The following is a 22,659-nucleotide window of genomic DNA, read 5'->3' on the forward strand; positions in this document are numbered from 1 at the left end:
TAAACACTGCAGGGTTGTTTAGTATTTAGAATTGTCCACAATGGTGTAAGAAGAAAATGAACTAAAAGATTTATTTGAAATTGCTTTCAATAAATCAAACAATTTGGCCTAAGTCAAATAACAGCTTTTTTTTTTTAAATACAGCTTTCTTTCCCTTGTAACTCAGGCAACCTTGGTGAACACACCTGCAAGCATCTAAATTATATAAATAGGTGCACCTGGGTAAGAAATACAAGTATAAACCTTCCACTCGGGCGCTGTAGCTGGCCAAAGAAGCATTATGGAAGACCAAAACAGGAGAATGGTAAATGTTTGTCTTAGGACAGACCTGGTTGCTTTGTCTGTGAGAAGGAGTGTGTGTTGCTCATTTAAGGATTTGTTCACTGCTGTTTAAATCTTGTAGGTCCTAATTTCTAAAATGGAAGGCCTTTCGTTCTGGAGGGCAGATATGTGAAAAAAACTCTGATCAGGAAAAAAATAGGGGGTTTTATGTGTCTTATGGAAAGGCTTTGTCTTGCTTTTTAATCCCACACTGAATCTCACCATCTTTGGGAGTATGAAACTTCCTTACACTTTCTTTTTGGAAGAGGCAGGAGCCCCAGGAAGAGGGAAATGGAGGAATAATTGCTATGTGTGGATCAAGGGCCATATATCCTTCTTTTGGTGACTTAAAAAAGGATGCCTGAGAGGCATCCTAATCCTCTCAGTATGTTTGTCAGTACTTTCACTGACCCAAATTCAAGGAAATAGCTCTAGTATTTTCAGTGTCAGCAGGCTGTGATGTGATGGAAAGGTATGGGAGTGTTCTTCTTTTTTTTGAAAAGTGACAGCTACCTTCATGCTTGTTAATTGAGTGGCATTTTACACGCAAACAGTAAATACGAATTCTAGTGACTCCGAGGTGGGGCTTTATGTGGAACTAATGGGACATCTTGGTGAAACTGTAACTACAGGGAAAATAGAGGTTCCCTTTGGCATCTCAATGCATTTGATGGATGAAGGTGGCTGGGGGAAAAAACCCTATTATTGATGTCTGTAGTAACTAGTGTTGACCACTAACGCCAATGTGTTTGATGTGCCACTGGACAGTAGGCGCAGTTGTTGATTTTTGTAGCCCTGTAGGCACGATCAGAGCCACACATCAACGTGGCTACACCTGTGTTGAGGGCAGCTGAGCTGTGATGGTCCAGAGCAGTTGAAAAAGGGCTGCCTGGAACAGGGCAAGGTGGCAGAACGTCTCAGGAAGCATGCCAAAACTAACGCCAGGATGCACTGAGGCCTGCAAAGCAACCCGAGTTCCCGGACTGCACAGGGACGGGATAGGAACCTCCCTGCGTGCACAGCGAGAAACAGGAGGCCGGTGCATTAGTGGCTGAATCAGCCCCTCCCCCACTGACAGTAGCCCCGTCTTCCATCGTAGGTGACACTCGAGCCGAGCGGGCCCCACAGCTCGCCACTACTGCTTCCCTTCGCTTTCCTTTGCTGCGCTCGGGCTTCAGGCCGCGGGCTCTACCGCGCCTCCATTAGGACCTACGCCACTGCGCTGAGGGAAGCGCACAAGATGGCGGCTGCGGCCGCTGAGCGGGCCGCCCACGTGACCGGGAACCCGACTCCTTCTAGAGGCATCTCGGCAGCGCGCGCTCTCGCGAGCCCGCCGAACAAAAGGAGCGCGAGCGGTGGGAGGCCGCTCGGTGGCGGTCGTGTTCTCGCGAGACCCGGCGGCCGTCCTGAGCCCGCGGGGGGGAGTGGGGGAAGGGGAAGGGGAAACCTCGCGGTATCGCCAGCAGAGCCCGGGAGACCCCGCGGGGTGCCGCACCAAGTCTCGCGACACTCGCCGAACTCCCTTCAGCGAGGACCGAGCCCGCCGGGGCAAGTCTCGCGATAATTTTCCCCCCCCCCGCCCTTCCTCCGCTTCCCCGCAGGCAGAGCGCTGTCGGTTTCTCTCGCGATAGCCCTAGGGAGAGGGAGGGGGAGGGGAGGGCAGAGCGCCGGCAGGGGCGGTAGCGTGCGCGCTGAAGTCAGCGCGCGCCGGCGGTGGGGGGGGTGAGGGGGGGCGGGGACTATATAAAGGCCGGGGCCGCGGTTGGGGGGGTGCTCAGTCAGGAAAGCGTTTCCTTGTGGACGAGCGGCGGTAGCGGCGAGTTCCCAGTCAAGCGAATCTGAATTTCTCGAGGCGGAACGGGACAACCCGAGACGATCTCTCGTTATGAGTCATGTGGCGGTGGAAAATGCCCTCAGTCTAGACCAGCAGGTGAGAGACGGGCCCTGGAATGCTGGCGAAAGGGTCGGGAGGGAGGGTGCGGCGCGGCAGGCCGCTCCGTTAACCGGTGGGGGACGGCGGACGAAGCGTGAGGTGCGGGATGAGGTTCCAGTGCGTGGGACAGGGGTGGCCAGAGGGACGGTCAGGACTTCTTGCATGGGACTTGTTCCGTTTCTCGGTCCCCCATCGTTGCGTTGTGATTTCCTTTCCCGCTTCCCCCCCTCTCCCCCCTTCTCTCACTCCGTTTTTTCGCCGGGAACCCCACCCTTTCTTCCTCCGTGCTTCCCTTCCCCCCCAGTGCGGCCGGTTTGTGGCGTATTCGTTTGTTGCGCACTTTCTGACGTCCGGCGGCTCCGAGCCGCGTCTCCCCTAGCGCGGGCGCGCCATCGGCGCGGCAGGGACGGGGGAGGGAGGGGGAGGGTGCGGGAACAGGAGGGCAGCCGCTGCCGCTCTTGCGGCCGAGCCGCGATCTCAGCCTGGCTTCGCGGCCTCCTCGCCACGCTCTAGGCCCGGCTTTTGTGTGACGGCGAGCGACGATGGTAACGTTGGCTGCCGAGACCCCTGGTGGCGGCGGCGGGGAACGGCCGTGCGGGGGAGGAGGGAGCCCGGGGGGAGGGGTTCAGGGGGAAAGACACGATAAATGGCGGCCATTGTGCCTCTGACGGGGCGAGGCAGGGAGGGGGGGGGGAGGACAGCGCTTTGTGTTGGAGCCCCTTTCCCCGGGGGAAGGGGCTGGGGGGCAGGGGCGCTGGCGGCTGCTTTTGTTCGAGCTGCGTCAGCAGAGCCGGGCTGCAACCTTTCCCGCTCTTTCCTCTGGTGCCGGTGGGCCCTGATGACGCATTTGGGCCTGGACGAGGAGCCAGCATGCATCCGGGCTGCTCCGGGGCCCGCGACGTTGTTATTTCCCCCGCACCCCTCCCCCTGCCTCCCCCCCCCCCCCCCTCCCCCCGTTTTTTTTTTTTTTTTTTTTTTTTTTTTTTTTTTTTTTTTCCCCCCTCCCCCCTCTTTCCTCATGATCCCTACGTCTTCGACTCTTCGTCCCCCCCTTCCCGCTGGGCGGAGTCAGGCGCAGGCCTCTGCCCAATGTGGAGGGGAGAGATGGTTATCTAATCCCTGGAGAAGGAGGATGGGGGGAGGCGGGAAGAAGCCTCTTACGTTCTAGCGAGACCCAGGGCGGGCGGGTGGGCAGACTTGGCAGGGCAGCCCTAGGCCTCGGCAGCTTGTAGGCTTCGTGCGGCCGTTGCTCTGGAGTCTTAAACGAAGTAGGTCAGGAGGGAGCCGGTCCTTGCCCCCTCTCCTCCTCCTCTCCCCCCCCCAGCTTCTCACTTCACCCCCCCGGGATAGCACGTGACGGGTGCCGGCTGCCGGATTAGCCGGGCGGCTGCGGCTGCTCCCTGCTGCGCCGAAAATCCCAACCCGCAGTGCCGGCTGCACCGCCGCACTGAGATGGCGGCCGCGCTGGGCTTCAGCGCTGCGCCATCAGCGAGATGGGGTTTTGGCTGAGAACGGTGGGGGTTCAGTGCAAGAAGACTTCAGCGTCACTTCTGTTGTCTGCAACTGGGGAGCCACTTTTACCTAGTAGAGTCTTTTTGCTTTTGTTTACTGTTAGCCTTATGTTGATACTTGGATCAACTCAAGAGATGCTATTTAGGTATTGGCTTTAAAGAGGATTGAACGAGGCTTGCCATGGGAGTATTTTTGATGAATCTCGGTGTCCTAAGTGGCAGAGCACACAACATCTAGAAGGCCTGTGCATTGGTGTCTTTGCTTTGGCTTGAATCAGGTCATACTGGAAGACCGTGTTGTGCAATTGGTCTTGCATAAAGTTCAATTTTATTTAAACACGTTTTATTCCCAAAGAAGTTTCTAATCTTGCCGTGCAGGCAGTCAGCTGTAATGAGATGGTGTTTAAACAGCAGGTGCACTGCCTTCTGCCGAAAAGAGGCCATATTGTGTTTGACCTAAAATATTTGTGTTACATGCTGGTGCCTGAACTAGTGGCCATGAAGTAGTGATAGGAAGAATTCACCTAATGTTATGTGAACAGTAGCTGCTGTAAACATGAAGGCTACAGTGTGTCAGTAATGTTAATGCTGTTTAAAGGACTAGGTGAGTCTCTGCAAGTGAACTGCCCAACTGAATTGGTGTTATTTGGGCTGTGGACTTGAAAAAAATACTGCCACTGATCAATCAGTTTATCTAAGTACTTTGAAGGACTTTTAAATGGATCTTAGGTGGCATATAATGTGTGACACAGAAGCCTGATATTTGGTTTGGTGGATGCAAGATATTCTTCTGGCCTTGCTGCCTGTGGTACAGATTGGTATGTTTGAAGACTCTTTCAGATGGCATATCCTTGAGCACTAGTAACAGTTTTGGTTCTTCTCCTTTACAGGAGATGTAACTGAGGCTACAGTTTGCTGTGATACCTTGGTGGAATACTGCTTTTCTTGATCAGTAAAACGGCTTTTTGTATTGTACCCTAAGTTCATGATATAACATGTTAATACTTGTTTTACTTCTTTTAGTTTTCTGGTCTAGACTTGAATTCCTCAGACTCTCAGAGTGAAGGAAGCTCTTCAAGCAGTAAGTACATATAAGCTCTCAAGCTCACAAACACAGTTGTAGAAATAAGGGTTCTGTACCTGTGAAAAGTAATTTCTGAAGCAGAGATTAAGAGGCTGATGAGGAAATTGAAGAGATTGATAGTTATTTGTGCTTTGAAAATGCCATATCCTCGAGGTAGGAGCACTTGATTTAGCAGTAATATAGATTGTTAAAGTATCTTCTGTACTCAATTAACTCGAGAGAACCTAGAACATTGTTTAGCCTCAGATTTTATGTAGTTTCTAGTCAAATATCAGGCCACTCGTACTAATGCGGTCTCAAAGCATCCTTGCATGGTTGGAGTGTCTGAAGGTAAAAGTTTAGTAGTCAGCTGATTCACTGAGTAGAAACTGCATTCTTTGACATGCAGTGCTTGAGTTTGTTAAGAAGAGAGAGGGGAACCTTCCAATAACTTGCATTCCTCCATGCTTCAGCTTGTGCCTGGTGTGTTCTGATTCATCTTACTTAGCAGATACATATTTCTGGATTGCAAATTAAGGATGCTGTTCAGAGGCAGTTACATCTGGCTTCTGGTCTGATCTGGACTCAACTGATCGGGATGGTTAAATCTGAGAGGAAGGAAAAGGACTGGTAGCGATAATATTGCAAGTGCCAGTGCTTGAATGTCACAGTGAAAATCTTAACTTGCTCAAATATCTCGCACCAGGTTAAGCCTTAATGAGTTCTAGGAAGACAGACTTCCACCACAGATGGTGTAACATATGCCATTTAGGGCAGATATTTCTTGGTCAAATAAATGGCAAGATGCCTGTACTTTAAAAAAAAGAAAATGCAGCTACCTAAATGAGCATGCAAGAACTTAATCTTCATTGATGGGTGCTCTGAGTAGGTTTTTAAGTGCTGTATTGAAGGACTCTTGTTTAAAGAATCTTTGTAGGAGGCCTCAGAGCTTGTGAAGCAGATAGCTTTTCTCTTTAACCAAAAGCTGTTGTTGGGAAGTCTGGTATCTCAAAAAGTGCTAATGCTGTAGTCTTCTAACACTGTCCTTCTTTCTTCTTTTAGAAGGCAGATACATTCCTCCTCACTTGCGGAACAGGGAAGCTTCCAAACAGGGTATGTATCAGAAACAGTGGCAATACTTGTAACTGGTTCTTGGCCTACTTTTAATTCTCTAAGAATAGACTGTTAAAGGCTTTGACAGTACTGTTAAGGGTGATTATACAGTCTACTTGACTGTTCTGTGCAAAACACTGCTACTTAATCTGCTTTTTGTGTGCTATTCTTGGTTCGTTCATCAGGTTGTATTTTAACCCCAAGTCAGTGTCTTGACTGGTAAATATCTTCTTACCTCGTTAAGCAATTAACTGTGGCTGGAGCAAGATAGAGTAACTCAACTAAGCTTTGGGATCTTGAGTATCAATTTTAACTGAGTGCTAGTTTTTCTGATGTGGAATATGTAGTAGCCAATTGTTTAGCATGAGCAATAGTGCATAGGGAGCATGAGAAACAAAATGTGATGTTTTCCTTGTTTAGACTCTTGCATATTTTATGAAAGTTTACATGAGTACTTAGAGGAGATGTGTTATGTTGGTACATGAAATAGAAATACACAACCAGTGTTGGTTATGTATTTACACAGGAAGGTTTATGCTTGGTGTTGTAACCAAAACATTGATAAAGAAGAAAAATCTCAGCAGTTTTTTAGTGGAGTAAATCATGACTCATATTTAAGACAAAGATCACAGATACTGCAGCATGTGTTGGCTGTAGTATTGTGATTTGTGTGAGATGCAAGACAAGTGTTTCCTCTACTGAATGGAGGAGCTAAAAGAGTTTCTGCTATATGCTACAACTTAAGCAGGACTTCAAACTCATGTCTTTCTAAAGCAGTGGATTTTGATAGAATTTCGTTTCAATACTACAAGAGGACTCCTTCCCCTAGGAATGGGTATGAGAAGAATATTGAAGTAAATGGTGATACATCTCTTACTACTTCTGGAGCAATCTAATAAGAGATGTGACTGACTGAAAGGTGCTCCTCTGCAGTTTCCTGCCATTCTGAAGAACCAGATCAGTCTGGTTTTGTCATGCCTTTGTATGTGTGCAAGCTAGTGTGGTTGGTTGTTTTTTTAAGTTTCTAACCTAAAAAACGCATGACCTAAGAAACTAAATGATGAACAGCCTTTTAAAAGAGCTGAATGTTTTGGGGATAGTAGAGGAACTGGTTGGTAGCTCCGTGCTCTTTAAGCTTACATCATATGAACCTCAGATGTGAGCATCGTTTCAAGAAATTCACTAGCTACCCCTGAGGAATGTTCAGGTTTCTCAAAAAGCAGGAAACAACTTGAAGTTGGCTTGTAAACTTTTGCTGTTCATAGATTTCCTTTCCCTGCATGGTCATTTTTACTGAACTCCAGTTTAATCTTTACGGGTATTGGGTGTGGAGGGATTCTTTAGTCTTAAGCTTGAGTTTGTAATATGTCCTATTACATGTATGTTGATCTCTGTGTAAGACCAAAGTTCAGACATTGCATTGTACATGTGATCATGTGTGGCTTATCTGGTGTCTTCAAGCCTCAGCTTGCAAAAAGGTAAACAAGTCACGAAACTTGTTTGATATGTGAATTGTTCAGTTAATAGAACATAGGTTCCTGACTTTCCTTGCTAAACCTAATATTTCAAAACTTAATTAAATATGTTTTGAGTGGTGTATTACTAGACTCCTTGTGACTTCCAGTGACAAGATTCATGATGGCTAAATGAAAAAGCTATGATTTCAGTCCAGTCCCCCTACTGAGAAGCAGAGAGGGTATCATCAGTACAGTGATGTAAAGCTGAGCTGTTTTCTAGGGTGAAGTCTGTTACACACTTTTACTTTCATAGAAGTCATGCTTGCTTCTGTTACTTAAAACGAAAGGACCAATTACTTCTTTGACTGTGTTGAAGTGGTTCTGTATATTGTCTGCTCCTTGGAATGTTTAGAAACAGATTTTTCAAGGTGTAGACATCAGCAAGCAACAAGGAAAAGAGACCTTGAATAATCATGGTGTTTTACCACCTGACAAAGCTGTTGATGGAGCCCTACAAGTGTGGTAGTCTGATAAAATTTTTACTGATGTAAAAATCAGTTAAAATACTTAGTAGAACTGTGTTTCGATAATCCAAATCCAAAACCTCAAGGATTTCTGTGTTAGTTAACTACTACTACATTCAAAAACTTAAAATTAAAAAATTGTTTCTACTGTGTGATGTTCCCTTAGACATGCTCTAGAAACAAGTATCTAGCTTGCGGTTCTCACTTTTCTCTGTAGCTGTTGATGATACAGTAAATCAGAGACACTGCAAGTTGCACAATGGGCTTCCTTGCAGGTAATTAAGAACTTGCTTAAGGCAGCAAAATTATACTTTAAAAATAGCTGTTCTTAGTGTTCATGAAAAAGCTTAGTATCCTCATAATTCCAGTAGGTATTGACAGGGTGACCAAGCTAATGGATACATAGTATTTCTGTTTAAAACTGCTACAGTGCTTTTTTCAGCTTAATCTTTACATAAACCAGCAGATGAGTCCTTGTTGTATTACCAGTCAGATAGCTTTGTACATCGGAACAAGATGTACAGAACTGCAGGAAATAGGAGCATGCATTAAAATGTCCTTAGTTCTGTTGTTCAACTGCAGAAGCTACAGTACATGGACCTCAGGGCTGTCCAGTCTAAGGTATCTTGCTTCCATCAGCTTGACTTCGTAACACTAAAGCTATCATGTTAAAATTCTGGAAGCTGCTCTTGGGTATTTAAAGTCTTAAGCACAGTAGATCAAGGACTAGATATAGAACTTACTTTAGCTTCTTTTTCAACCTAAGGAGTTCTATAATTCTAACTATTGTCCATCTTAAGAAATGATAGCTGGGGCATGTGGCAGCTTTTCAAGTAAGCTGACTGAGATTAGTGCAGCAACTACAAATTCAGAAGTTCATTGACTTACTGAACTCCAGGCTTAATCTGTTTAGTGAGAAATGTGTGCTGGATGAAATCTGTAGGAGAGTCTTACCCTAAAAAAAACCAACAACAAAACAACAAACAAAAAACAAAAACAAGAAACCCCAAACACCAGTGCTTTAAAGAATTTTCTGATACTTCTTGCATGGTCATGTGATTATTCACTTTTAAGAGGTCAGTCTGCAGTCTTTTAAGGATTGTCTGGGCATTTGCTTTTGATTTTTCATTTCCCATGTGTTCTAAATCACGGCACTACTTAAAATTGACGTATATGGACTTGATCTGATCCACAAGTAAAATCAAACTAGAAATGATGGACTGAAAGTGGAATTAGTGGCATTAGTTGTCAAGCAGTGTACATAAGTATTTATTAAAAACTTGGTCTAGGAGTTGGTGCACTACCTTAAAGAAAAATATGGCAAAGTACTTGCTTCAGAAACTAGTGTAATAAGAAGCTAGATTTACTTTGCGTGTTATTTGGAGTATAAAATTTTGACTCCTGTCTGAAACTTTTCAGACTTGATAGAAAAGATCTTAAAATAGGACAGTCAGCCCAATTATATTTATTAATAAGAAAACTACCTCTATATCTTCCTGAAAAATTGCTTTGTCAGTACCACTGCTGTTAGATCTTGTGGCAGGATGAGATATCCTGATATTTTTTTTAGCATGATTTGAAAGTTACTCATACTAAAATCTGTTTAAATGTCTTCTAAGCAAGCTACAAATATCTTTCTATGATTTTATGGTAGTAAGGGGTTATGGTATTCTGATATTTGGTCAGTCTCTATGTGTGGAACTAATTTGTCCTTAAGAACTGAAGTTGCACTTCGGAGGAGTAGAAGCATACCGTGATCTTGCTTACTGATAAACTAAACATACCCAGGTTATTTTTGCTGTTTGCTTCAGTTAGCTAGACCAGATGAGTTCTAGTTATCACCCTAGTTTTAAAATGTCCCTTGTGACTAACACGTCTAATTTCTGTGTCCCTTGTGACCAACACGTCTAATTTCTGGGGAGTAGAATTCTTGCTTTAAAAAAAAGTGTCTGGGGGAGGGAGAGTGACACATTGTAGAGAACATCTAACAAGACAGGACATAGAACAACCCATTTCTTTAGAGAGGTTTTATTTTTCAGTTGTTTTTATTGTCTGGTACATACATCTTGACTAGTTTTGTGCTTTGAAGCTGGCAAAAATGTGGTCAGTAATGGGAGTGACGTTTATCTGTTGAACTATTTCACCAACTGTATGCCAGAATCCCATAACCGAAACTGTAAGTTGGGTCATATTTTCAAACTTTTAGAGATTAGAAGTCTGAATCAAAATTTCTCTGTTCTTGGTACAGTACCAAAGTACTGCTCAGTGTGCTGCATTTCTGCCTATCTCTCAACATCTGCTAACTGAATAAAATTAAGGCTTTTTATTTTATGGTGTTGCCAAGCTGATGACTTTCTATTTTACTTGGTCTTTTTTTGTTGTGCCAACATACCCAAGTAGGCATCTACTGTAGGTTGGTTTAAAAGTGTATCGGAAAAATGTAGTATGGTAATTTGTTACGAAGAACTCAGTGAATTCTTACTTTCTTCACAGTGCTGCCAATGTGTCTTCATCTGTGTAGATCAGATTGTTCTGTGTGTTTGCAGAGTGACAAAACATCCAGAATTCCATATTGATTTCTAATACCATTTATTAAATTCCACCAGAGGCCAGTGTCACAAAAATGTAATCAATCATCAGATATTTACATTAAAATTAAAAGGATGATGTGAATGAGGCTTGACAAGACTAACTGTATTGTTGTTTATTCTGGTGCCTGTCTTTCCAGGGTTGCCAGCATAAATGTTGGCACTAGGGCAAGTGTCAGTATTTTAAAAAAATAACATGCTTATATGTGAGTGGGGGGTTAATGTTAAAGAAACTCTTAAGTCCTGTTTTAATGAATTCTAATATCTGTGCACCTTCCATTTGTGGTCTACCTACCTTTCAGTCATGTAGACCTTCCCCATGAAGATTTAAGGCCAGAACTTCAGTTTTTTTTCTTTTAAAAACATGGACAATGTAATGTATGGCTAAAATACCTTTCTCTACTAGGTTTTGACAGTGGTGGCTGGAGTTCTAGCAGAGACAAGGATGCATACAGCAGCTTCGGTGCACGATCTGATTGGGGAGCAAAATCAAGCTTCTTTGACCGTGGAAGTGGATCAAGAGGAGGAAGGCAAGTACTGATTTTTATGGGTGGAGTGTACAAAGTCTGTCTCAGTTCTAGTAGTGCACCTGTATTATTGAAGTTGAGAGTTCTGGGTGTGAACTACAGGATAAGGTAGGAAGAACTGGGAGGGGAAGAGAGTGTGAGAGGACCTCGTTTTAAAGCTACACAGGTTCAAAGATGGGAGTCTTGCATATGTTGGAAAAAATGTGCCCTGTAGTACACCACCAGCCACTCACTCATTGCAGCCATGACAACTTGCTGACTTCACTATTTCACCTAAGAAGTGCTAGATGGGTGGCTACTTCCAGAATGATTGTGAAAAACTATTGGGAGCACATAAAATACATCACTATGGATGGATTTTTTTTTTAATTTCTTTTTTTTTTCTCCCTTGTTTAAAAAGTGTAGTTAATAAAACTGGGTGAGACTCTTGCAGGTTCTCTACCTTATTTGATCAGTCTTACACACATCATGCGTTGTATGCACAAGTGTGGTGAGAGTGACCTTTATCGACTAGTAAAGCTGACGTTAGTCCTGTATCCAGACTTTTCTCACACATGATATACCAGACCAAAAACTAAACAGTTGAGGTAAGGACTTCTTTCCACCTTCTTTCCAAGTCAGTAATCCAGGTGAGCTCCCTCTTTAATGCCATCAATTACATGTTATGTTATTTTATAAAGTTCGGTCACGTGTGGTGGGGGAATAGAGGAATAAATTACAGCACTTGAAGGTGTTGCCTGGACATGGGAGACCTGTGTAAAATGAGGCACAGAGAAAGGGGGGATTACCAGGCAATGTCTCCTAAGAGGTTTAAACAGAACTTCCTATAAAAAAAGTGGTAACAACGGAACAACTTGAACTGCAGCTCTGCTGGCAGATGACTGGTATTTTCAAAATAAATTTTTGATAAAAGGTTCAGTAAGCTGTGAAAGACTGATAAAAGTCTCATTTCTGTAACAGGATAGCATGACATAACCTGATGGCTGGGACTAAATTAGTTTCAGTTTGTAGATCAAAACAAGTACAGATAACATGATGACTTTAAATTGTTCTAAGGTCATTTATGCAACGCAGAGCATACACTACCAGGTTATTAGAGCTTCAATTGCATGTGTAAAAATCCTGTTGCCTAGGAAATGTGGCCTAATACTCCTGTTTTATTTAGATACGAAGAGTGTGGAAGAGGTGGAGACTATGATAGGAGTGGATTTGGTAGATATGACCGTGGTGGGAATAGCCGCTGGTCTGACAAATCGGATGAAGATGACTGGTCAAAGCCTCTTCCCCCAAGTGAACGTTTGGAACAGTAAGTAGCGGAAAAAGAGTAAATTGACACGACAGGCACATTTGATTTGCCTAGCAAGTAAAATACTTTTCTCTTTTGTTTATAGAGAGCTGTTTTCAGGAAGCAATACAGGCATTAACTTTGAGAAATACGATGACATTCCTGTTGAAGCAACAGGCAATAACTGTCCTCCACATATTGAAAGTGTAAGTTTTGGTGTGGTTTTGAATCTGGTGTGCTTGTGTCTAATGGGAACTATTTTGCATGTGAAATTTAGTATGCTGCCTTCAGTTTAGAGAGGAAAGGAAGCAATGTCCAGCTTTCCTTACAGCTAAGCTGTTTTGCAGAGGAGGGTTGGGTATGATGAATGCAGACAGAGGACAATGGGTGAGGTTGTTAACACGTGTATGTAGCTCACTTGTAACCATGACTTGAAACAGTATATGTGTAAAGAAGTACAAGTGCCTGGAGGTGCTGTTTTGCTGGAGCAACCCTTTAAGCATAGGTATTGTGTTGTGCTAAGCTAAGCACTTCAGGGTTGGCTGGCTTCTTAAAAATCACTCGTGACTGGACTAAATAAACACCAGACTCTGGGTAACCAGCCCCTGTGTATCTGTAAACTCAATAGGCAAGTTGTATAGGAAGAGATGAAACAACTGCTCAACAAATGACTTAGACTGAATGATGTGTTCCATGGTGGCTGAAGGGAAGGATCCTCATCTTACTCTTTCCAAATACCTTACAGTTCAGTGATGTTGACATGGGAGAAATTATTATGGGAAACATTGAGCTCACACGCTACACCCGTCCTACTCCAGTCCAGAAACATGCAATACCTATTATTAAAGAAAAGAGAGACTTGATGGCTTGTGCTCAGACAGGTAAGTTGATAATACTTGCTTCTTAGTCTCAATAAAGAATAGCTTCTTTTATTCCTCAAGCTTGCAGATAAGACATCCTTAAGGTAGTACAGCTGCTGTTCAGAGTATACTTAAATACCTGCAGTGTTGGAAAGTACTTGGTTTCAGCTTCTTGCTACTGCTTTAGAAGTGGATTGACTGGATTTTACTGTGTTTGTCCTGAGAGAAATGTTTGGGCTTAAGTAATTTTCACTTCAGGGTTTTGTGGTGTTGAGTGGTAAGTCTTGATCAGATAATTTCTACTGGCTAAGGGGTGTACTCCAGTGGCAAAGGTAGTATGTATGCATGTACCTGTACAGATGTTAATGGAAATATGCTAGTGATAGATAGAGAATTTGTGCTGTAGTTAACAGTTACAGTAATTTTGAAAATAGCTATTACTAACACTGAATTGTGTTCTTACAGGGTCTGGGAAAACAGCTGCGTTCCTTCTACCAATATTGAGCCAGATCTATGCAGATGGCCCTGGTGATGCCTTGAGAGCCATGAGGGCAAGTATTTCAATCCCAGGTCCTGGAAAAGCTGTGACTAATATGTGGTTTTTTTTCATTTGTTTCTCTTTTGTTGTTTTGCTAATGTCTGCTTCTAAACATAAGCTGGGCTATCATTGTTATCTTGGTTATCATGGGCAAGCTTCTCAAATTCTAGAAGACTTCAGCTCTTTCACTTAGAAAGTGCAGGCTTGAACATTTTTGTCCTACCTGAAAAGAGTTCAACTGTTCAGATGAGAGGGAGTGTTTTTCTTGCAGATTAAGCTTTAAAGATGCTTCCCTTGCTGCAAAAGGCTTCTTACCTCGGATATGTCTATACTGTAGTGACTTCAGGCTAGGAAGTAACAAGCTTTCTGGCTGTTACTTCTTTGCTGCTTAATTTACAAATGTTGGTACAGGTTGTAGAGACCGAGCCTGTGCAGCTGTGTTTACTGTGTCTGCTAACAGCTGAGTCTTGGCAGTGTTCAGACTGCAGTAGGGCAGTCTTCAGATACAGTCCTTGAACAAGCTGGTTCTCAGCCATGTTTTACTTTCTTCTTAAGACAGACTGGGTGACGTGTCTTCAATGTTGCCTGTAGTGGCTGTTGTAATCCTTCTTGTATTTGGGGTACTCATTCCAAGTATTTTTTTCTTCAGGAGAATGGAAGGTATGGGCGCCGTAAGCAATACCCGATCTCACTGGTTTTGGCTCCCACTAGAGAACTGGCTGTGCAGATCTATGAGGAAGCCAGAAAGGTATATCTAGGAATTTATAATTATAAAGTGGCTTAAGTGAAGTTTTTTTGGAGCTAATTTTACTTTGTTGTTTTATAGTTTGCATACCGTTCCAGAGTTCGTCCCTGTGTTGTATACGGTGGTGCAGAAATTGGTCAGCAGATTCGTGACTTAGAACGTGGATGTCACTTGCTTGTAGCAACCCCAGGACGACTGGTTGATATGATGGAGAGGGGAAAGATTGGACTGGATTTCTGCAAGTAAGTAAAGTGTTCTTGTCTATATGCTAATGGCTTTACAAACAGATTTTTTCCCTTTTTTTTAAAGTGAGATCTAGAATTAATGACACTTGAATAATAACTTTCAAATACTGTGAACAGCTGGTTGAGAACTCCTTAGTCCACTGTTTGTGCTGGGCTACAGCTTAATGAAGGGAAAAAAGGCACTCAAGAATAACTTTCTCTGCTACTGTCTAGGTACCTGGTGCTTGATGAAGCTGACAGAATGCTTGATATGGGATTTGAACCTCAAATTCGTCGAATTGTTGAACGAGATACTATGCCACCAAAAGGAGTTCGTCATACCATGATGTTCAGTGCTACTTTCCCCAAGGAAATCCAGGTACTTTACAGCAGTTCAAATATTTTAACAGTTCATAGGCCCAAATTTTATCTGTGAAAGGCTTAAAAGAGCACTGGTTTTGTATTTTTCTTTTTTAGATTCTTGCTCGTGACTTCCTTGATGAATATATCTTTCTGGCTGTCGGCAGAGTAGGTTCTACATCCGAGAACATCACACAGAAAGTAGTATGGGTGGAAGAAGCAGACAAGCGATCATTTCTGCTTGACCTGCTAAATGCCACAGGTAAAGACCATTTTCAGATAAGCAGATGAGGCAAATCTAAAAACCCAAGTAATTTTTGTTGATTAGGTGAATGAATTCCGTAGCATTCCGTAGCATGCAGTGAATGTGTTCCACTGACTAAATCTCTCAGTTTTAAGTTGATGTAAGCTCTTCTGGTAATAAAATACGGGGAGGACAGTCTCCTGTGTCTTCAGTGCAGAATAAGGAGCAGAAAACCGAAACCTCTTTTACAAGGTGGTGGAACCAAATACTCATGCAGCTGTTTTTGATAACTTGTGCTTTTTTAATTGTTGGTAGGCAAGGATTCCTTGACTCTGGTGTTTGTGGAAACTAAGAAGGGTGCAGATGCACTTGAGAACTTCTTGCTCGATGAAGGATATGCCTGTACAAGTATACATGGAGACCGCTCTCAGAGAGACAGAGAGGAAGCACTGCACCAGTTCCGTTCGGGCAAGAGCCCAATTCTTGTTGCCACAGCAGTAAGTGAAATCTATGAAGTGAGAGCCACTAAGCATATTACTTTGCCTATGGAATTGTACTAAGATTTGATTTAATCCTTTAACCACTAGGTAGCAGCAAGAGGACTGGATATCTCAAATGTAAAGCATGTCATAAACTTTGACTTGCCAAGTGACATTGAAGAATATGTACATCGTATTGGTCGTACAGGCCGTGTGGGGAACCTTGGTAAGTATAATCTAGAATTTTTATAGACAGCACTTAATACCCAAGTCAATAGATGTAGTAGTGTTAAGTAGTACATTGCAACTAAGTACTCAAGAGAAGGCCATGAACTGCCTTCTGTGACTGTAATCTGGTTATAGCTGTCTAGTCTGTGGAAAGCAGCCTGCTGCATTGACCAGTGCTTTTGCTGCTATTAAGAAGCTCTTGTACCACAATGAAGCTTTGTATCTTCTGTTTGTCAGTGAAGAGCCACAGCTGTTTTGACTGTCTGTGGTGGAATAATTGTTTTAAATGGCTTCCTCTTCAGATAATTCTAGTGTTCTCAAGTTTTGAGTATAAGCAGTCTGATACTGTATTTGTCACAGCTGCAAGTCAAGTGCAGATTGGATTTAAGTACTGTAGTGCGTTTGCTTTGTGAGGCTACAATTGAGTGTTTACTTTAGGTCTTGCCACCTCATTCCTCAATGGGAAGAACACCAACATCACCAAGGACTTGCTTGATCTTCTTGTTGAGGCTAAGCAGGAAGTACCATCTTGGCTGGAAAACATGGCTTATGAACAGCATCACAAAGGAGGTGGCAGCCGTGGGAGATCTAAGAGGTAACTGTCACAATTTTGACAAAAGGGATACTTAATCTATTGTGAAGCAGTTCTGTGACCCGTTTTCCATTGAAAAGTAGAGAGATAAACCAGTGCAGTTGAAAATAAGTGCATCTGAAAGTGATGGTTTAGTATGTGTGGGTTTTTTTAATCTTACCTTAAGGCAATTAATCAATAAGGCTTTTTTCTCCTCTTAACAACTAGATAAAGCTGAAGTAGAATGATATCTAGCAAAAATGGCTTAAGAATTCTGGAAGTATCTGTAAAACACTTGCTAAAAATGCATAGCTGAATGTGCCAGAGATGTACCCTAAGCAGCTATTCTGTGTAGGAGAAGGTAACAGAATAAAACAGGAAAGGTAGAGACTGCAGGGATGGACACTTTCAGAATAGTTCAGGTGGAAACCTGAAATGCTTTAAATGCAGTTAATACAAAGCTGTATTTATTGGCTTGAAGGGGTGGGAGGAGAAACAATCCAACTCTTCATGTAGCTAACATGATATGACCAGGTAAATTCTGAATATTTTTTCTTCAGAAGTATGCTTTTACAATGGTCATCTTTTTCCACAGTATGACAGATGTTCATAAATACATAGCTTAATGATAGTTAACGCTAAGGTTTGGAAACTGGGGACCAGAAGTTGCACTGAATCAAATCCTGTTGGGACCTGAGAGCATAATTCTTGGTGTAATATGGCAAGTTCAACATGACTCTGCTTGAATAGTAAATTTTCCGGTGCTATCTTGAATGGTCTTCAGATAGCGTTGGGATGCTTAGAAGCTGAACTGGACTCTTGTACTGGTTGGGGTCTGGCTGTAGTTGGTAACCAGGGCTATTAAGTTCTAGTAGTTGAATGTCAGGGTCTGCAGTGCTTGAAAAACCTCTGACTTAAGTGTTTGTTTTCTTTATACAGCAGTAGGTTCAGTGGAGGATTTGGTGCCAGAGACTATCGAACAAGCAGCGGTTCTGGCAGCAGTAGTAGCTTCGGTAGCAGCCGATCAACCAGCAGCCGCAGTGGAGGAAGTGGCAGCAGAGGATTTGGAGGTAAGAAAAAGCAGTGAAGCCGTGCTGGCAAAGACAAAACCAGGTAAAAATGTTTGCCATAGTTAATACTTAAATAGAAGGTCAACTGGTATTTGTTACAGTCTCAGCATCCTTGTTGGGTCTAGCCTAGCTCAAGTTACCTGTCCTTGATTTGAGGCTACCTGTCTTTTCAGCACTTCAGTTTAATATGTGCATTTGGCAGTATTTTTGGGTGGTTTTCTTTAACAGACAAGACACAACTTGTCTGTGTCCTGGGCTTTTTTCTTGTTGTGAATGTGCACGTCTTTAGCAGGTTAATTAAACTCATTTTTTCTTGCCTTTCATAGGTGGTTATGGAGGCTTCTACAACAGTGATGGATATGGAGGAAACTATAACTCCCAGGGGGTTGACTGGTGGGGCAACTGAATCTGCTTGCAGCAGATATCCTACCAAACAAGCTAATATGGAAACCACATGTAACTTAGCCAGACTATACCTTGTGTAGCTTCAAGAACTCGCAGTACATTACCAGCTGTGATTCTCCACTGAAATTTTTTTTAAGGGAGCTCAAGGTCAAAAGATGGAAACAAAGGAACAAGTAGCCCTATATTGAAGGTGGTTTTGAAGACTCTATTGCTGTAGTCAGGATTAACTCCCCTCCCACCCATCCCTACCCAGAAACTGCATTTATAATTTTGTGACTGAGGATCATTTGTTTGTTAATGTACTGTGCCTTTAACTTTAGACAACTTTTATTTTGATGTCCTGTTGGCTCAGTAATGCTCAAGATACCAATTGTTTTGACAAATAAAAATTACTGAACTTGGGCTAAAATCAAACCTTGGCACACAGGTGTGATACAACTTAAACAGGAATCACTGATTCATCCATAATATTACAAAGAAAAACTTATGCGGTAGCCTGCATTAGGGCTTTTGATATTTGCAGATTTGAAAAATAAAACATCTTGAAGCATATCAATGCAATTAGTTTCTAATGTGGCAAAACTGTACTAAGTTGAAGTTCTGATTTGCTCACTCTATCCTGGATAGGTACTTAGAACCTGATAGCCTTTAATAAGCCATTCCAGTCATGATGAGATGATGTATGGATACATGCATACATTAAAAGCACTGTTTTTGAAGTTAATGCAAGTAAATACAGCAATTCCTTTTTCAATATTTAGGCAGATCATTAATGTGAGCTAGCCAAATGTGGGCAGAACATTACAGGGAACGTTTAAAGGTCTGATAACTTGAAATAGTTTTTAGGAGAATTCATCTATTTAGACTTTTTAAAAATGCCTGCCATATGAAATTGAAATGGTAGAATGGCTGACCATGGCAGTGATTGGTCCTCCGTAAGGGCCTGACTGAATTTTTGGTCTAATAACGCATGCTAGTGTTGATGTTTTTTGGTCAAGAGGGTATGAACAGGAAGAATTATGCAGCAGGCTTTATTTTAATGCAGATTCACTTTACTCTGTTCAAGCTGCGTGGAGATGTTAAACTGGCTTACTGTAGACTTTGTAAAATGGCTCCAGAAGAGTAACATACAAACCTGAGATCACAGAGGTTGGAAATGTACATAAACTGCACAAGGTTTCAATTCTGCTATTAAAGTGCAGTTTTAGTCAGTTTTAGTTGCATAGGTTTCCATTGTATTTATAGTCTGTTTATGCTAAATCTGGCCAAAGATAAGTATTGTCCACCAGAAAAATGCCTCTGCCACTTGGAATTTCTGTGCTAACTTTGTGGCCAGAGCAATTAACAACTAATCTACAGTGGCATAGGAAAAATGGCAAAAATCTCCTAAAGTGCAATAGATTTTTTCAAGTGTATTGTGCCTTGTTCTAAAACTTTATTAAGTAGGTGCACTTGACAGTATTGAGGTCATTTGTTATGGTGCTATTTCAAGTCTAGGTTTAGGCCCTTGTACATTTTGCCCATAACTTTTTACAAAATACTTCTTTTATTGCACATTCAGAGAATTTTATATATGTCTTGTGTGCGTGTCCTTAACTTCCAATCTTATTTTGTCTCTTGGAGATTGAACGCAGCTTGTTTAAGGAGAAGGAAATAGATTCTAAAACTTATTTGGGACCATGGGAATGATAGCTGGGAAGAAAACTATTTGCACACGACAGATTTCTAGATACTTTTTGCTGCTAGTTTTGTGTAATATTTATTGAACATTTTTGACAAATATTTATTTTTGTAAGCCTAAAAGTGATTCTTTGAAAGTTTAAAGAAACTTGACCAAAAGACAGTACAAAAACACTGGCACTTGAATGTTGAATGTCACCGTATGCGTGAAATTATATATTTCGGGGTAGTGTGAGCTTTTAATGTTTAAGTCATATTAAACTCTTAAGTCAAATTAAGCAGACCCGGCATTGGCAGTGTAGCCATAACTTTCTGATAGTAAAACAAAAATTGGCAACTTAAAATTAAACATGCCAAGGTTTTGATACACTTGTCTTAAGATATTAATGAAACACTTCTAAACACTGATGTGAAGTGTCCAGATTCTCAGATGTTTGTTGCGTGAGTTTTGTTTAGTTGTGTGTTTTTTTTTTTTTTCAGTGAATGTCTGGCACATTGCAATCCTCAAACATGTGGTTATCTTTGTTGTATTGGCATAATCAGTGACTTGTGCATTTTAGCAAGTTTTATCAGCCAGCAATATTTTTCAGTTCAGATACAAGGATTCAAAACAATATGCAAGAATGGATTTAAACTTGCTGAATGTGAAAATTGAACTTCAAGTCACTGTAGGTTTAGAATTGCTTATTGTATTAGTTTAGATGCTAGCACTGCATGTGCTGTGCATATTCTTGATTTTATTAAAATAAAAAAGTTAAACTGCACAGTCTACTCATTTGTGAAGCGTCACTCTTCTGGTTTACAAGATCTGTAGCCCAAGTTAGCCTCATTCATGTGCAACTCTGGAAGCAGGTGAATCTAGTGTGGTACACGTCAGTGTGATCATAAATGATAGGCTTAGGGCTATAGCTGCAGCAACATGAAAATAACCTGTGCCCCACGGTGTTGGATAGTTGTACACAAGTTTTTTAGAGAAGCTGACAGGTGTGGGAAAGATGAGACAACTTTAAGGCTTTCCCTAGGGATATGACGTTCAGCTGTAACTGTAGCTAAAACTTTTTGAACTCTTACTCAAATCTTGATTCCTCAGCCACTTCATCTTGCAGTTCTGCCTCTGAACTTAGCAAAGAGAGTTTGATTTTGCTTTGATTTTGACACTTTGTTGATTGTTGCTAGGCAGTCTCATTAAAACTAAGCATATGCAATTCTGTTGGAAAAGTGTAGTACATACCTTCTTCCCTCTCCCCCAAAAGCGTGCCCTCTTTCACCACCTCCTCCTTGAACTAGTAAATGTATACCTACACTCCAGATTACAATTAGGTTTCTAAAACTTAAGTTGTGGAATTGGGCTGGAATGAGGTAAAGTTCTGGAATATTCAAGGGGAATACAGTGGAGGGAATAGGTTCAGGTGCGTCTAGTCCAGTTTTGAAGCTAGACAAGTGTCTTCTAGATGTAGCATGTGATTTTAAAAAGAACTTTAAACCAAAGTTCTGTGCTGAAATTACTGTAGACACTGGTGAATTCCTGGCGAGTTGGGAGAAAGTAATGCCTGAGAGGCTTTGATCCACCAAAGTGTAGTGCAGATGGATGGTTTGGGGATCAGTAAAGGTGTGATGTGGACTTGAAATCCTGAATCCCTGTAGTGTACATCTATAGAAGTAATCTTTCCTCCTTGATTCACTGCCAATCAGTATTGTGTGGGGGCTTTAAAGAACTGTGGAAAGGAGGAAATGGGTGTGCTTACCAGGATAGCTTGCTGGAGGATCTGCTTTGAGCACACTGACTGTGGACCACACTAAATTTACCTGCTTTAGACTTGTACAGGATTACCAACCTCATCATGCAGGCCTTTGTGTAGTCATGCTATGTCCCTGGATGTGCAACATGCACTTCCAAAAGTTTTAAACTGGCAGTTCTGTTTCTCCCCTGAATATGGTGTAGTTGGAAGTTGCAGAAATGCAGAACCACAAAGAGTGAAATGTGGTGGTGGCCTATGGGATCTGGAGGTCAAGGCTTGAGAGTGAAGGTTTGTACTTGTGCTCTGCTTGAACACGAGGTTTGTTCCTGGCAGAGGGTGTTGGAGAAAGTGCAAGCATGGCGTAAGTCATTAGGCAGATGAAACCACAGGGACTCAGTGAAGCAGCTCCAGGCCAGACCTGTACAATGCTTTTGGGACCAAGGATTGTAGAGGTAGTGGCTAGCCCAAAGAAAGGGGAGATCTGAGTACGAAGAGGGAAAAAGTATAAGAGGAGGTACTAAAGTGGCAGAAATGCCTGGGACGATTCTCTTCAGTTGAGGCTGGAGGAAGAAATTTGGGTAAATGGCAGGTGTAAGGACACTGAAGGTACTGTGGTAAGAGAAGCATTTTCCCACAGAGGTGGGAGCTTGTACTTAAGTAGGTCTTGGTCGACTGGACAGTGTAATTTTTCCTCTGATAAATGGGAAAAGACTTGAGAATGGGTGGAGAAGAGTAATCCCAAATTGAAAAGGGCTGTGAATTTAAATGGTGGAAATAGTCACCGGTTTGTCTTGGTGAAGCTGCGTTTTATCAGGCCTTCAAAATGTGCAGTAAAGTCAGTCCTTGCGCAATAAATGCCTTTATGTGCCAACGGTGGCAGAGGTTATAGTTTTCTGTCAGTGAGACTACTGTGACCTGTGCAGATAAGCAGCGGTCTTGAAACAACATCCATTTGGCTGTGGTGACAAGGGGTGGGAGGGACTTAGATTAATGTCCTTTAGTGCATTTTTGTGAAGGTTGTGGGAGCAGGCTACTAGAGGGATTTGGCAAGCATGGTATTGAGGCAATAACGGAGTACAGGAAAGATGACTTGGGCAAGCAGGGTGCTGCTTTCACCGTGGCCGTCGAGCAGAAGTTGCACTGTGTAATTTGTAAAAGCTGCGTGTCTGTAGACTTTGGAGTTTTGTGAATCCT

General features: G+C 42.4%; 1 protein-coding gene across 3 annotated transcripts; it reads left to right on the plus strand.

The window, feature by feature from the left end:
* Nucleotides 1-2,078: 2,078 nt before the first annotated feature.
* On the plus strand, nucleotides 2,079-20,490 carry DDX3X (DEAD-box helicase 3 X-linked). Of its 3 annotated transcripts, none has more exons than XM_071751406.1 (17): nucleotides 2,079-2,251; nucleotides 4,789-4,846; nucleotides 5,891-5,941; nucleotides 10,917-11,040; nucleotides 12,203-12,343; nucleotides 12,429-12,528; nucleotides 13,068-13,203; nucleotides 13,648-13,733; nucleotides 14,370-14,468; nucleotides 14,547-14,707; nucleotides 14,924-15,068; nucleotides 15,167-15,311; nucleotides 15,609-15,790; nucleotides 15,881-15,998; nucleotides 16,439-16,595; nucleotides 17,514-17,641; nucleotides 17,968-20,490. In XM_071751406.1, exons 1-17 carry the CDS (start codon nucleotides 2,207-2,209, stop codon nucleotides 18,045-18,047), a joined length of 1,956 nt encoding a protein of 651 aa, XP_071607507.1. In that variant the 5' UTR covers nucleotides 2,079-2,206; the 3' UTR covers nucleotides 18,048-20,490. The 3 variants fall into 3 exon arrangements, with proteins under 3 accessions (XP_071607507.1, XP_071607498.1, XP_071607516.1); XM_071751397.1 differs by having other exon boundaries at nucleotides 2,080-2,251; nucleotides 17,511-17,641; XM_071751415.1 differs by lacking the exon at nucleotides 2,079-2,251 and adding an exon at nucleotides 2,713-2,799 and having other exon boundaries at nucleotides 17,511-17,643; nucleotides 17,967-20,490.
* The last annotated feature ends 2,169 nt before the right edge of the window (nucleotides 20,491-22,659 follow it).

This window comes from Heliangelus exortis, chromosome 1, assembly GCF_036169615.1.
Source record: "Heliangelus exortis chromosome 1, bHelExo1.hap1, whole genome shotgun sequence".
Taxonomy (NCBI): domain Eukaryota; kingdom Metazoa; phylum Chordata; class Aves; order Apodiformes; family Trochilidae; genus Heliangelus; species Heliangelus exortis.